This window comes from Capra hircus, chromosome 5 (genome assembly GCF_001704415.2).
Source record: "Capra hircus breed San Clemente chromosome 5, ASM170441v1, whole genome shotgun sequence".
Lineage (NCBI taxonomy): Eukaryota > Metazoa > Chordata > Mammalia > Artiodactyla > Bovidae > Capra > Capra hircus.
In genome coordinates this window covers 81484549-81497530 of record NC_030812.1, presented here as the reverse complement: position 1 = coordinate 81497530, position 12982 = coordinate 81484549, and the positions used below count along the sequence as shown (strand labels likewise).

General features: G+C 34.7%; 1 protein-coding gene across 1 annotated transcript in view; it reads right to left on the bottom strand.

Moving 5' to 3' along the window:
• Positions 1568 to 12982, bottom strand: part of ASUN (asunder, spermatogenesis regulator) — a 32866-nt gene continuing 21451 nt past the window's right edge. Inside the window, exons 9-17 of the mRNA XM_005680736.3 lie at positions 11869 to 11958; positions 11571 to 11660; positions 10083 to 10261; positions 8953 to 9123; positions 8554 to 8708; positions 8009 to 8239; positions 6299 to 6438; positions 2644 to 2779; positions 1568 to 1919 (exon numbers count right to left, since the gene is read on the bottom strand). Coding sequence (XP_005680793.1) covers positions 1880 to 1919; positions 2644 to 2779; positions 6299 to 6438; positions 8009 to 8239; positions 8554 to 8708; positions 8953 to 9123; positions 10083 to 10261; positions 11571 to 11660; positions 11869 to 11958 — 1232 coding nt within the window. The 3' untranslated portion in view covers positions 1568 to 1879. The remainder of the gene's footprint in view (positions 1920 to 2643; positions 2780 to 6298; positions 6439 to 8008; positions 8240 to 8553; positions 8709 to 8952; positions 9124 to 10082; positions 10262 to 11570; positions 11661 to 11868; positions 11959 to 12982) is intronic.

The following is a 12982-nucleotide window of genomic DNA, read 5'->3' as shown; positions in this document are numbered from 1 at the left end:
TGTTTTGTCCACTTCTCTTGACTAGTAAATCCTCAATATGGATCCTGTTTTAGAAGAACCAAAAACTCACCAACCATTCTTCTATTTTTGTTCTAAAACAGTCACGTCTACCAAAAGGCTGTAATAGATATTGCAGGATAAGACCAATAATACATAGCCTGATGTTCTGTGGGAGATGGAGGAGGAGCTCAATTTTAGGTGCTCAAAAGGCATCTAGACAGGTAAGAATGTGTCTACTAGAGATTATTAACCACCAACAATATATAGAATAATACTAGTTCAAAATGCAGCCACAGAAACATCCTCCCAGTTGGTAGAACACAGTAACAGCAGTATATATGCAAAAATAATACTTACAAATGAAGACTGAAATGTAGATAAGTCTGTCAACAAAGGAGCATTGCCTTAGCACATGGCAAAGGAAGAAGCACAAATTGAGAGTAAAAAAGAATCTCTTTCAAATGGGTTATAAAGAAAGTATTTTTGAATTAAGAACTAAACTAGGGACTTCAACTTGGTCAAGTTAAATGGGTATCAAGGATAAGGCAGAAACAGTCAGAATTCATATTTACCACAAGTAAATATGATCCAATAATTTAGTACTGGGTTACAACTCCTTAAATCTTGCAAGTCTAGGTGCTAATTAGGTCTGGTCATGCATTTGAGTGGTGTGTATCTAAGCACAGTGGTAGAAATTAAGATGGCACTAGCTTAGGGTAGAGGGCAGGTGCAATGGCTTAGAATCACACAGGAGTGGATAAAGGAGAACCTTGTAAATTTCACTGGATTGACAAGATAACCTGCTGAATCCTTGTTTAAGCACAAGGGATTTTTTTTTTTAAAATAGAAAATACTGAATTTCTATATTTAAACAAAGAGCTTTTCCTGTTCTCTAATAGAAACTCAAAGAAAAATGGCAAGCCTAGAATTAGCATTTAACAATGAAATAACATGTTTCTTGCAACATGTTATGAACTTCCAAAAGCAGCCAGGAAGAAGACTCACCAAACATATACCATATAACTGTGACACTTCTGAGAGATGAGGAGACCAAGATTCTATTTAGGGATTAAAATAAGCGACATAGTAACTTTTCTTTAAGTCCGCAGAAGCAATCTCCTTCATCCTCTTTCAATATGAAAAGTTAATGAGTAAGTTTTTAGCAGAAAAAGAATTGTAACATCATCCAATATGGGTAAATAAGTCTGCAAAGCAATCTCCTTCATGCTTCTTTTTCAATATGAAAAGTTAATGGATAGTAAGTTTTTGGCAGAAAAAGAATAAATAACATCATCCAACATGTTAACATCTCCAAACTGAAAACTACCTGAAAACGCTGCTTTTAAAAGGGCAACACACACACACAAAATAATCTAAAATAAAATACAAAATAAGCAAACAAAAGCATTAGTTTTTGGAAAAGCACTGCATATGTTGTAGATTCATAGGCAATATTTTATATTAAATACTGTAAATATCACCCAAATTGTTAAAATTTCTTAAAAATTTCTCAAAATTGTCAGCCATTATATGAATATAATCTTTTATTTAAAAGAACACTCTGATATTTTGCATTTTAGATATTTTAATAGTTTTATTTGGCAAAGAGAAGCCTAAGAATTTTTTAAAAAACATTTCCAGAGGGAACACCCTCTACCATAAAATAAATTTGTTTAATTTGGGAGGACAAATGTATATTTTTGACATATGTGCCAATTTTACAATTAATACAAAAAAGATAAAGTTAGTTGAAATATTTTAAAAATGTAAAAACCAGTCCAGGCATCATAACTATATAATCTTGCTGTAAAAGTTCTTATATCAAATTCCATCCAAAATATCTATGCAGTATACTAAATTCAGTTGCTCAAGTCACTCTTTACTGCCGGCTGGCTTTTCCGTTTTCTGTTGTCTCCATTCTGGAAAATAGGAGGGGAAAAAAGTGCTGGTAAAATAAAATATTCATTAACTACCCATATTTTTTCTCTTTATCAAACTTTCAAATGAAATTAAAATCTAATATAGTCACAGAACAGAAGAATGTAAACACTTTAGAAAACAACTAACTTGAGGGTTCCTGATGGTTAGTTTAACGTCCTTGTTTTGCAAATGAGTGAAAACTGAGGGAGGCCCAGAGAGATTGCGTAAAACTAAAGGAAAAAATCTTTACCATTTAGACAAGAATTTATTTCCTTTTCTACTAAAAAATTTCTTTATCAATACATTTTAAAGAGAATTTCTTCTAAAAAAGCAATTAAAATAACCATTTAAATTATTTTATATTTATCCTAATAAATCTTCAATTATTTGTAGATTTTAGATTTATTCAATTAAACTCAATATTCCTAATACTGTACTACTTACTAGGAAAATATTTTCTCCCTGTCATTTTATACAAGGGTCAGTGCTACATACTAAGTTTTCTTTATGATTTTTCCCTCTATGATGTTTACTGAACATTCATGGTTACAATGAACAATATCAGATCTTTTACAAGCACCAAAAATTTAAGAAAGTGATTTTTTTTCTCCTTTTAAGTAACATTATCAAAACTAATGAACACAAAAAACAGGCAGTGTTTTTTTTAAACTTATTAAAGTAAGGCAATTAACAAAACTAATTTCTACAATAAATAATACAAACCCATTTTCCTCTTTAAGATGTTGATATAACTCAGCTCTGTTATTAACAGAGTTCAAACGTCCAGCAAACTCCTGATGCTTTCTGGAATTGGCAGTGTTGATTCTATTACTCCATAAAGATAATAAGGACACTGGCCCTGGTGTAATATTTGAAAGAAGAGAAAAAAAGTAGAACAATTCATTACTTCAAAGTTTACAAATTTACCTCTAATTCTTGTTCACTTTATATGAATTTAAGCAATATCATCTTCTCTTTATTCTAAAATTTTTATGTGTTTAGGGATCTCCAAGACCACCTGCTAGAGTTCAGTGATTTTCTAGAAGGATTCAAGTAACTAAAATAAGCTACAGTCATAGCTAAGAATCATTACAGCAGCACAGTAAGAATACATAGCCAGCCCAGTGTGGCAGAAAGACACAATAGGCAAAGACCAGAGAAATCCATCTACAGGCTTTCTATGTTCTCTCCTTCCCATGAGGGTTCATACAGAGTGCATACTTCTTCCAGCAGCAAAAATGCGGCCATGTGTGTACAATATTTCTGTCAGAAAAGCACAAAAAAGTAAGACTCAAGAGTTCAATAGAGGCTGGGCACATATGCATTCTCTTCCTAACTACAACTACCAAAATTCCAGACTCCTAGAAGCAAAGCAGGTGTTTAATTCAGACATAACTTCATCATTTGGGGAATGTTTCAAAAGCCATATTCCCAGATGTCAGCCAAGGGCCAAACATGCAAGCAGGCTTTTCTAATGATGATATAGCCTCAGGCCTGCTATAGTTAACTCTTTTCTACACAATATGAACAGGCAACAAACATTCCCTAACACCATATACAAAAATAAACTCAAAATGGGTTAAAGACCTAAATGTAAGACCATTAACCATAAAACTCCTAGAGGAAAACACAGACAGAATACTCTGAAATAAATCATAGCAATGATTTTTTTCTGATCTGTCCCCTAAAGCAAAAGGAAAGATAAACAAATGGAACCTAATTAAACTTAAAAGATTGCACAGCAAAGGAAACCATCAACAAAATAAAACCAAAACCTACTGAATGCGATATAATATTTGCAACTGATATGACCAATAAGGGGTTAGTATCCAAAATATATAAACAGCTCTTACAACTCAACATTAAAAAAACAAACAACCCAATTTAAAAATGGGCAGAAGACCTGAATATGCATTTTTCCAAAGAGGAAATGCAGATGGCCAACAGGCACATGAAAAGATGTTCAATATCCTAAATCAAAACCACGATAAGATATCTCCTCACAGCTGTCAGAATGGCTATCATCAAAAAGAACACAGATAAGTGTGAAAGGAGGTGAGGGAAGTCTTTCCTGAAAAAGTAGTTATTATCTAAGCTAAAATCTGAAATGATATTCCTTTGCGAGAGGGGAGAGGAGACATTTGTGACAACAGCAATTCTGGGGCTTTATACATTCCACCCTATGGACCCATGGTCATTTAAGTCGTTCTCTTACTAATGCATGTTTCAGGTGCCTGAGACATTTTGTTACTACTAATAATTTTTAGAGTTGTATTTTCCAAATAATGTTGAAACATTGTTTAGAATTAACCTAAATTAACTGCATCCTAATCAGCAGTGGAAAATTCATCAAGAGATGGGAATACTAGAACATCTGACCTGCCTCTTGAGAAACCTGTATGCAGGCCAGGAAGCAACAGTTAGAACTGGACATGGAACAACACACTGGTTCCAAATAGGAAAAGGAGTACGTCAAGGCTGTATATTGTCACCCTGCTTATTTCACTTATATGCAGAGTACATCATGAGAAACGCTGGGCTGGAAGAAGCACAAGCTGGAATCAAGATTGCCGGGAGAAATATCAATAACCTCAGATATGCAGATGACACCACCCTTATGGAAGAAAGCGAAGAGGAACTAAAAAGCCTCTTGATGAAAGTGAAAGTGGAGAATGAAAAAGTTCGCTTAAGCTCAACATTCAGAAAACGAAGATCATGGCATCTGGTCCCATCACTTCCTGGCAATTAGATGGGGAAACAATGAAAACAGTGTCAGACTTTATTTTTTTGGGTTCCAAAATCACTGCAGATGGTGACCGCAGCCATGAAATTAAAAGACGCTTACTCCTTGGAAGGAAAGTTATGACCAACCTAGATAACATATTCGAAAGGAGAGACATTACTTTGCCAACAAAGGTCCGTCTAGTCAAAGATATGATTTTTCCAGTGGTCATGTATGGATGTGAGAATTGGACTGTGAAGAAAGCTGAGCGCTGAAGAAATGATGCTTTTGAACTGTGGTGTTGGAGAAGACTCTTCAGAGTCCCTTGGACTGCAAGGAGATCCAACCAGTCCATCCTAGAGGTGATCAGTCCTGGGTGTTCTTTGGAAGGACTGATGCTAAAACTGAAACTCCAATACTTTGGCCACCTCAGGCGAAGAGTTGACTCACTGGAAAGGAGACTGATGCTGGGAGGGACTGTGGGCAGGAGGAGAAGGGGACGACAGAGGGTGAGATGGCTGGATGGCATCACCAACTTGATGGACATGAGTTTGGGTAAACTCCCGGAGTTGGTAATGGACAGGGAAGCCTGGCGTGCTGCAATTCATGGGGTTGCAAAGAGTCGGACACGACTAAGCAACTGAACTGAATCAGCAGTGGCATATGAGTAACAAGATAATTTACCGGGAGACGTTTATTTAAAGCCTATTATTTTGCAGGTACCCTGGCAAATGCCTGACAGACAAATTTGATAAGACTGCCTCTATCTCTAATTTCAAAGAAACTAATAAACTGGAGATTATTAAGATGTATTACAATACAGATTACAATAGCAGTACATAAAAAAATAAACAAACCTCCCTAGGATGAGCTACCAGTAACTAACCTGGCCAGCCTTGAGGTCTTTCTGTATTACTAAGGGTGCAGTGGTTAAAAACCCAGTCCTTTGTCATACCATTTCCCATTCACCCTGAAATAACTGAATTTAGTTTACCTTCAAGATAACTAAGGCCTACAATAAAAAGCTATGACCAACCTAGACAGCATATTTAAAAGCAGAGACAATACTTTTTTGACTAAGGTCTGTCTAGTCAAAGCCACGGTTTTTCCAGTAGTCATGTAAGGATGTGAGAGTTGGACCATAAAGAAAGCTGAGCATCAAAGGACTGATGCTTTTGAACTGTGGTGTTGGAGAAGACTCTTGAGAGTCCCTTGGACTGCAAGAAGATCCAACCAGTCAGTCCCAAAGAAAATCAGTCCTGAATATTCATTGAAAGGACTGATGCTGAAGTTGAAGCTTCAATCCTTGGGCCATCTGATGCGAAGAACTGACTCCTTAGAAAAGACCCTAATGCTGGGAAAGTTTGAAGGCAGGAGGAGAAGGGGATGACAGAGAACAAGATGGTTGGATGGCATCACCAACTTGATGGACATGAGTTTAAGAAAGCTCTGGGAGTTGGTGATGGACAGGGAGGCCTGGTGTGCTGCAGTCCATGGGGTCGCAAAGAGTGAGACACCACTGAGCAACTGAACTGAACTGAATTGAAGTGACATGAGGAGCCATGAGTAGCTCTTCCTCACACAAAACATAGAGGACTCTGTACAACAGAACTAAATTGGAAAACTTTTTACATAGTTACCACAGTTCTGCCTTACCTTTTGATTTTTCTACTGGTGGAGTTTCATCCATCTCAACAAGAGGCTTTTTATTTGGAGGTTCTGGGGAATCAGGTGAATCTTTTATAATCTCAGCTTCAGCCAGCTCTTCTTTCCCACGTTCTAAGATCCCTTTTAATCTTCCAGAGGGACAAATAATAAAAACTTACACATTAAAAAAAAAACTTAACAAGTTTACATTCTTAGAAATCTAAAAGGCTCAGTAATTAAACTAGACTTTGCAAATCAGCCTTACTAAGATATCTGCTCTCACAACATAAGCCTAGGAACAAATCAGGAACAAATCAGAAGCGAACCCTCAATTTACAATCAGGTAAGAGAACTTAATGAATATAAATACAACTTTTCCTTTTTCTTCATCATAGTGTCATTATTCAGTAATGTTGTTAGCTGTAAAATGGTGCTAAAATTGTAAAAAAAAGGCGGCAGGGGGGAATTTAGAAGGGTAAAATGCAAAAGATCAGAAATAATATAATCTTTGAAAAATAATCCACAATTTTAATTTTTCTAAAGATACAGACAAAACACTATTTCAAATTAGAACTAAGATTAAGAAATCTACTAGAATTTGTTCCCACTAGTTTACGTACTCTGAAAATGTATTTATGTTCCATAAGTTAGGAACTTAACTCCAAGCTTATCTTGAATTTCATGTACTTGAAGATCAATGGGATCAGAATGAGAATACTCTTCCCTCCTCTTCTTAAAGCAAGACAATTTTGTGTCAGAAACTCAGCAGCCCTAAGGAAGAACTGAATTTCTAAGGCCAAAGAGAATAAAAGTATTCTGCCTACTTACAAATGAAATAATATACTTTTCAGCATTAGCTTCAAAATATTCACATGGGGAAAGTGAAGGGTGGTGATGGTGAGGGGAATGGATGTGGATATATATTAAATGAGGTTTGCTACAAATTGATTAACCATCAAAAGCAGGTAATAGGTGACTGACTGTTCTACTGCTGCATATGTCTGAAATTTTCCATGTAACTTCTGCTTTTAACTATTGCCATTACGATAGTTACCTGGCTCTTTGCCTGATTTCTGGCAAGAAGGCAGAAGATGAATCCAACTAATACGTCATGATATTTTTTATTTATAGATGTTTACTATTTTTTTTTTTTTTTCAAATTTAACCTGACACCTTTCTGAGGAAAGAATGTACTAATGAGGAAGGTTTCCAGAATAGGACTATGATCTTCTGTGCTTTCAAGTGTTTTTCCTATGCCTATTTTTATAGCAGCGTCTTTCACACTTTGCTATAAATCGCTTACTTACTTGGTCAACCTCTACACAACACTGTTCATCCTTCCAGGGTAGGGATCTTATGCCAAATGTCTGGCATGTGATAGGCATTTAAAAAATATTCACTAAATAAAGAAATAAAACTATGCCTTTGATGTGCATAACACATAAAAGCAATTACTGATAACAAAAATCATGTATTATGATATCAGAAGTTAATTAGGAAAAACTGAACACTACCTTTGCTGTTAAATAGTGGGGGGGGGGGGAACCTCTTTTAAGCTCAAGAAAGACCTTCCAGATTTAAAGAATAATAACAGCTATAAAGTAAAATAAACACATTAAATGCATTACTAATAAATAAGGTCTGAATGTTCAAATGTGTTACATGTATAATGTCTTATGACAGAAGGCACCACGGACTATGTTAATATCAACAAATCACCTCTCAGAATCTTGCCAGGATTTCTCCTGTTCATAATCTTTCACTGCTTTCTCTGACTTGTCCTCTTTGTCCTCTCTCTTTCTTCCTCGTTTCTTTCGTTCTTCTTCTTCTGGGGGTTTGCTTCTACATGCCATTAGACATTCCAAGACTCTTTGATGTTTCTCCGAATTGTTGATATGGGCTCTGACAAGGGTTTCTAATTCATTCCACATGATTCGGTACTGCTCATCTCTAAAGTAAAGATGTAAAAATAATGTCCTTACAAAATATTCTTTAAATAATATCCAAGTGTCACTTGTTAATGATGAAGTTAAAGGAGATAATTAAACATGGGCTTCCTTTCTCTTCCAGTGGTGCAATTCTAACTGATAATGTGTCCAATTCATCTATTTTATGTTTTTTACCATTTCATCTTAATCCTATGTATGTGTAGATATACACACTAAAACACATAATTTACATGTGGAATAAGTTAGCTCAAAAAAAAAAAACCCCAATAAGCATCAAATAAATGTGACATATGAGAAAGAAAGAAAAAAACTTACCTTTTAGGACCTTTTCCTCTTGTACCAACTGTGGAAATAGGCAGAGGATCGTTTTTTCTTTCCATATCAACTAAGTTGTATATTGTTTTTTGACAGTTTAATACATCTTCTTCTGTCAAAGACTCTTTCACAATAACACTGGCTAATGGAACTACCTGTCAGATTCCAAAAAAAAGGAGAGAAAAAGAAAATTTGTCATGAAAAATAAGTATCAAAGCATCTAGACAGAACTTGAATTGATTTTAAACATCACCATGGAGAGCTAATCTATTACTATCATTTCCATTTTCTATTGTTTAACTGTAACAAACACATATAATTTTATTCTTTGCTTGATAAATGTTATCTATAAATGATATATCATTGATCCAAAAGAAAAACAAACTATTTCACACTTACCGCTTGCATATTAAAAATGGTGGTTTGTGAAATAATCATAGGCCAGTAACGGGTGTGCTTTTCTAACTGATCTTTTGCTCGTTCCAAAGGAATCTCAAGACTTCCATCGATTTTATATCTGGGGTCTAGAAAAGGAGTTAATCTGTTTTCCCTCATAAATTCACCAAAATCCTAATGATAACCAAATAAAATAAAATTAGAAACTATTTTCTAGTGTTTCAGTGTGGATTACATGTAACAGTCTGTTCCCCTGATGTCTTCTGTCCTGTGATATACAACAAAGCATTTTCTCTAGCAGACCACCCTCCACACACTAATTTTTTCCTTTCTTTTTGAGCATGAAACCCAGCCTTTACTCAATGGAGATTAAGAAAGGCTCAAACATAAATACATTCATGGTTCCTTCCACTTTTTAAAACCACTCATTTTTCTTCACCTCTATAATTTATCTCTTTTCTATTATATGCAGATAAAAGACTAAGTTCGTCACATTAAAATACCATTCTACTTAAAAATTATCTTAACACAACATCAAAATGTTAACAGTGTTTATCTTTAATGATGGAATTATAGGTAATTTACATTTAATTGTTCACATTTAATTGTTACCATTCACATTTAATTGTTATAACCACCTTAAAAAGTAGACAGTCATGAAATAGCCAATACAATAGATGGGTAGGGAGTGAAAAATTCAAATAAGAACAATGTAGTTTCTATCAAAAATAGACCCAATTGCCCTGTATGTACCTATCAATAACACAAACATTGACAGTGTTATTTCAAAGTAGCAGAATCCAAACATTCAAAGGTTTATGCTTGGCACTTATGTTACTAGAAATTAAAATTCAGCCTAAGGTATTAGTTCAAATCAATTCCCACTCTTTCCTATTAATTCCATCATGTCAATGCTATCCACATACATCTCAGCATACACTGAATACATAGGGAAGATGACATAGTGATAAATAGCTCTTTTGAGCACATACTGCAGGAAATTCACCTAATTAAAATAATAATAAAAAATCAACTTCTCTAAACTTCTTTCTGCTACAGGTCTTAGCATGCAATAGGCCTTCTACATGTTTGCTAAATGATCAACTCAAAATTTATAGATATTAGTGTCTTACTGTAATCCGGTAGTCGGTAACTCTTCCTCCACATCCTTCACTAATTGAAGGTGGATCTTCTAGAATGGATCGAGAACTGCTAAGGACGTGCAAAAAAATCTCTCCTCCATGGCTACTAAGCATATGACTAATGACTTTGGAACCTGACTTTCGTGGTTGTTCCAATAAAACAGAACGGCCTGTCAAACACAAAATTACTCTTATCAGTGATGGAATCCAAGTGGCTCTCAATTTTTCCCATAAGATTGACATCTAGATTTTTCATTTTACTTATTTATATTTTAACTAGCATTGCTAATTCAATCTATCTGCATATCAAGTTCTAAAAATGTGAATGCTAGCCTTAGCCTTCTCTTGGTTACTCCAAGCTTACATAGGTATGTAAGATAGTTTTCCAGAATAAGTATAGTGGTCTCTGGTATGTTTGGTTTCATTCAGTTTCAAGTTCATATAAAAATTTTCTTCCTGAATGTCAAGAAAAAAGTGGGACAACTCTTTATATAAGAGTTGTTAACCCTCAGATTATCAAAGCTACAAACCATTTTAGGGAGAAAGCAAGTCTTAATTCACTTCTACAATACCTCCCTATCAGCACAGTTACTGTTACTACTTTCTATTTTACATGACCAAATGTTTTTTAATCTGGACTTTACCCAATCTGATAATCAAACTGTTTAATAGAACAATTGAATTAACTTTATGATAAAGGCAGAGTAACTCTTTACTACAGTGGTTCCAAAACCTAGTTATTGTAAGAATCACCAAGGAGTCACTGGAATTTAGATTTGGCAAATGGAATTCAATAATTTGGCCTAAAAAAAAATTTTTTTTACTCAAAGAAACCACAGATTTAAAGTTATATCTCTAAGAACCACATCATATATTACTGAAAATAGAATGTTTATTTATGATATAGTAAAGAGAAATAAGTTCATTTACATTTTATAATTTAAAATTCAATAGGCCATGATAATCTACATTCTATCTTCCAAAAAAATCAACTTAAGACTCTAAATGTCAATTTTTAAAAATAAAAATACCAAAAAATATACTAAATAAATTTACTTAGATACAACAGTCTGAAAGACATAAAGTCAACTTATTTTTAAACATTAGTAAAACTGTTAAAGGATATTTATACAATTTTAAAACAGCTTTGGGCTTCCTTCGTAGCTCAGTTGGTAAAGAATCTGCCTGCAATGCAGGAGACCTGGGTTCAATTACTGGGTTGGGAAGATCCCCTGGAGAAGGAAATGGCAACCCACTCCAGTATTCTTGCCTGGAGAATCCCATGGGCAGAGGAGCCTGGTGGGCTACAGTACATGGATGGGGTCGTAAGAGTAGGACACGATTTAGCTACCGAAACCAAACAGCTTTGGAAAATAAAATGGTTATAGACTCTATTTAAGCTTTTCCAGAATTCACATTTTCACATATTCTAATGATTCACTTGTAATGATCTCAGTAAAAACAAATAAAGAAAGTTACCATTTAGAAGAAAATTAGTAAGGCAGGAGGAAGGTCTACTATTTACATCTACAGGTGAAATTCGGTAAGCGCCAGTGCAATAGTGTAATTCTGAAATAGAAGAAAATACTGATTTGAAAGAATATAAAGAAATATTTCTACAATTAAAAGAAAAATAAGCAAAAACAAAAACTTGTTCTTTGAGCCCCTAAAATAATGAAAAACAAAAACTCAAAAAGAAACAAGTGAACCCTACCTAACACTTAAAAAGAACCTTTTGATTTTTTCTTTTCACTTTCAATTATTTTCAAGTACCTACCAATGTTATTTGTCCTTGGTGTGCACCACTTTAATGTTATTGTTTCTTTAAATGAGCCTTCTCTACTGCTGCCACTTAAATGGTTATCACCTTTAAAAATAATTTAGAGAAATATTAAGATTATTAAATAGATCACAAACTTCAAATGTGTGCCAAGATTTCTGAAAGAGTTTAAGCTTTATAAGAGAACATAAGTCGGAGAGAACATCTTTTTTATTAAGCCTCTTAGAAAAACACCAGAGTTTGGATATTAGTTATTATTAAAATAGGTACTTTATTTTCCTTCAAATTTGTTATTAATAACTTAAATCATTTTATTCACTACACTAAAAATCAACAGCAAAATTTTTTACATTTCAAGACTCTACATCTGTTTCCCTCTGACACCATTAAATGATAAAATAATGTGGTTATGTAACTAAACCTCAAGGAATCTAAAGTACATAACTCATTGTTCTGAATCCCAATAAATTTATTAGAAAAAACATAAAATGAGTCTATAAGTTAAATATATGAGATATAAGTGAACACTTTTTGTCTTAATGGAGTAAACAGATGTCAAATAATGACAACACTGAAGTCTTAGACTCCTCAAAGTCATCCAAGAGGGTTGAAATCAACTTCTCCCAAACTCCTGTTAAGCTGAGACCTCTTCCCACAAACAATAAATGTTAACAACATCTAGAATGGTAAATCTTTTCCAGAAGGTTTTCAACATTTTTCAGTTCAGTTGCTCAGTCATGTCTGACTCTTTGCAACCCCATGAACTACAGCATGCCAGGCCTCCCTGTCCATCACCAACTCCTGGAGTTTACCCAAACTCATGTCCATTGAGTCGGTGACGCCATCCAGCCATCTCCTCTTCCTCTGTCATCCCCTTCTCCTCCTGCCCCCAATCCCTCCCAGCATCAGGGTCTTTTCCAATGAGTCAACTTTTCGCATGAGGTGGCCAAAGTATTGGAGTTTCAAATTCAGCATCAGTCCTTCCAATGAACACCCAGGACTGATCGCCTCTAGGATGGACTGGTTGGATCTCCTTGCAGTCCAAGGGACTCTCAAGAGTCTTCTCCAACACCACAGTTCAAAAGCATCAATTCTTCAGCGCTCAGCCTTC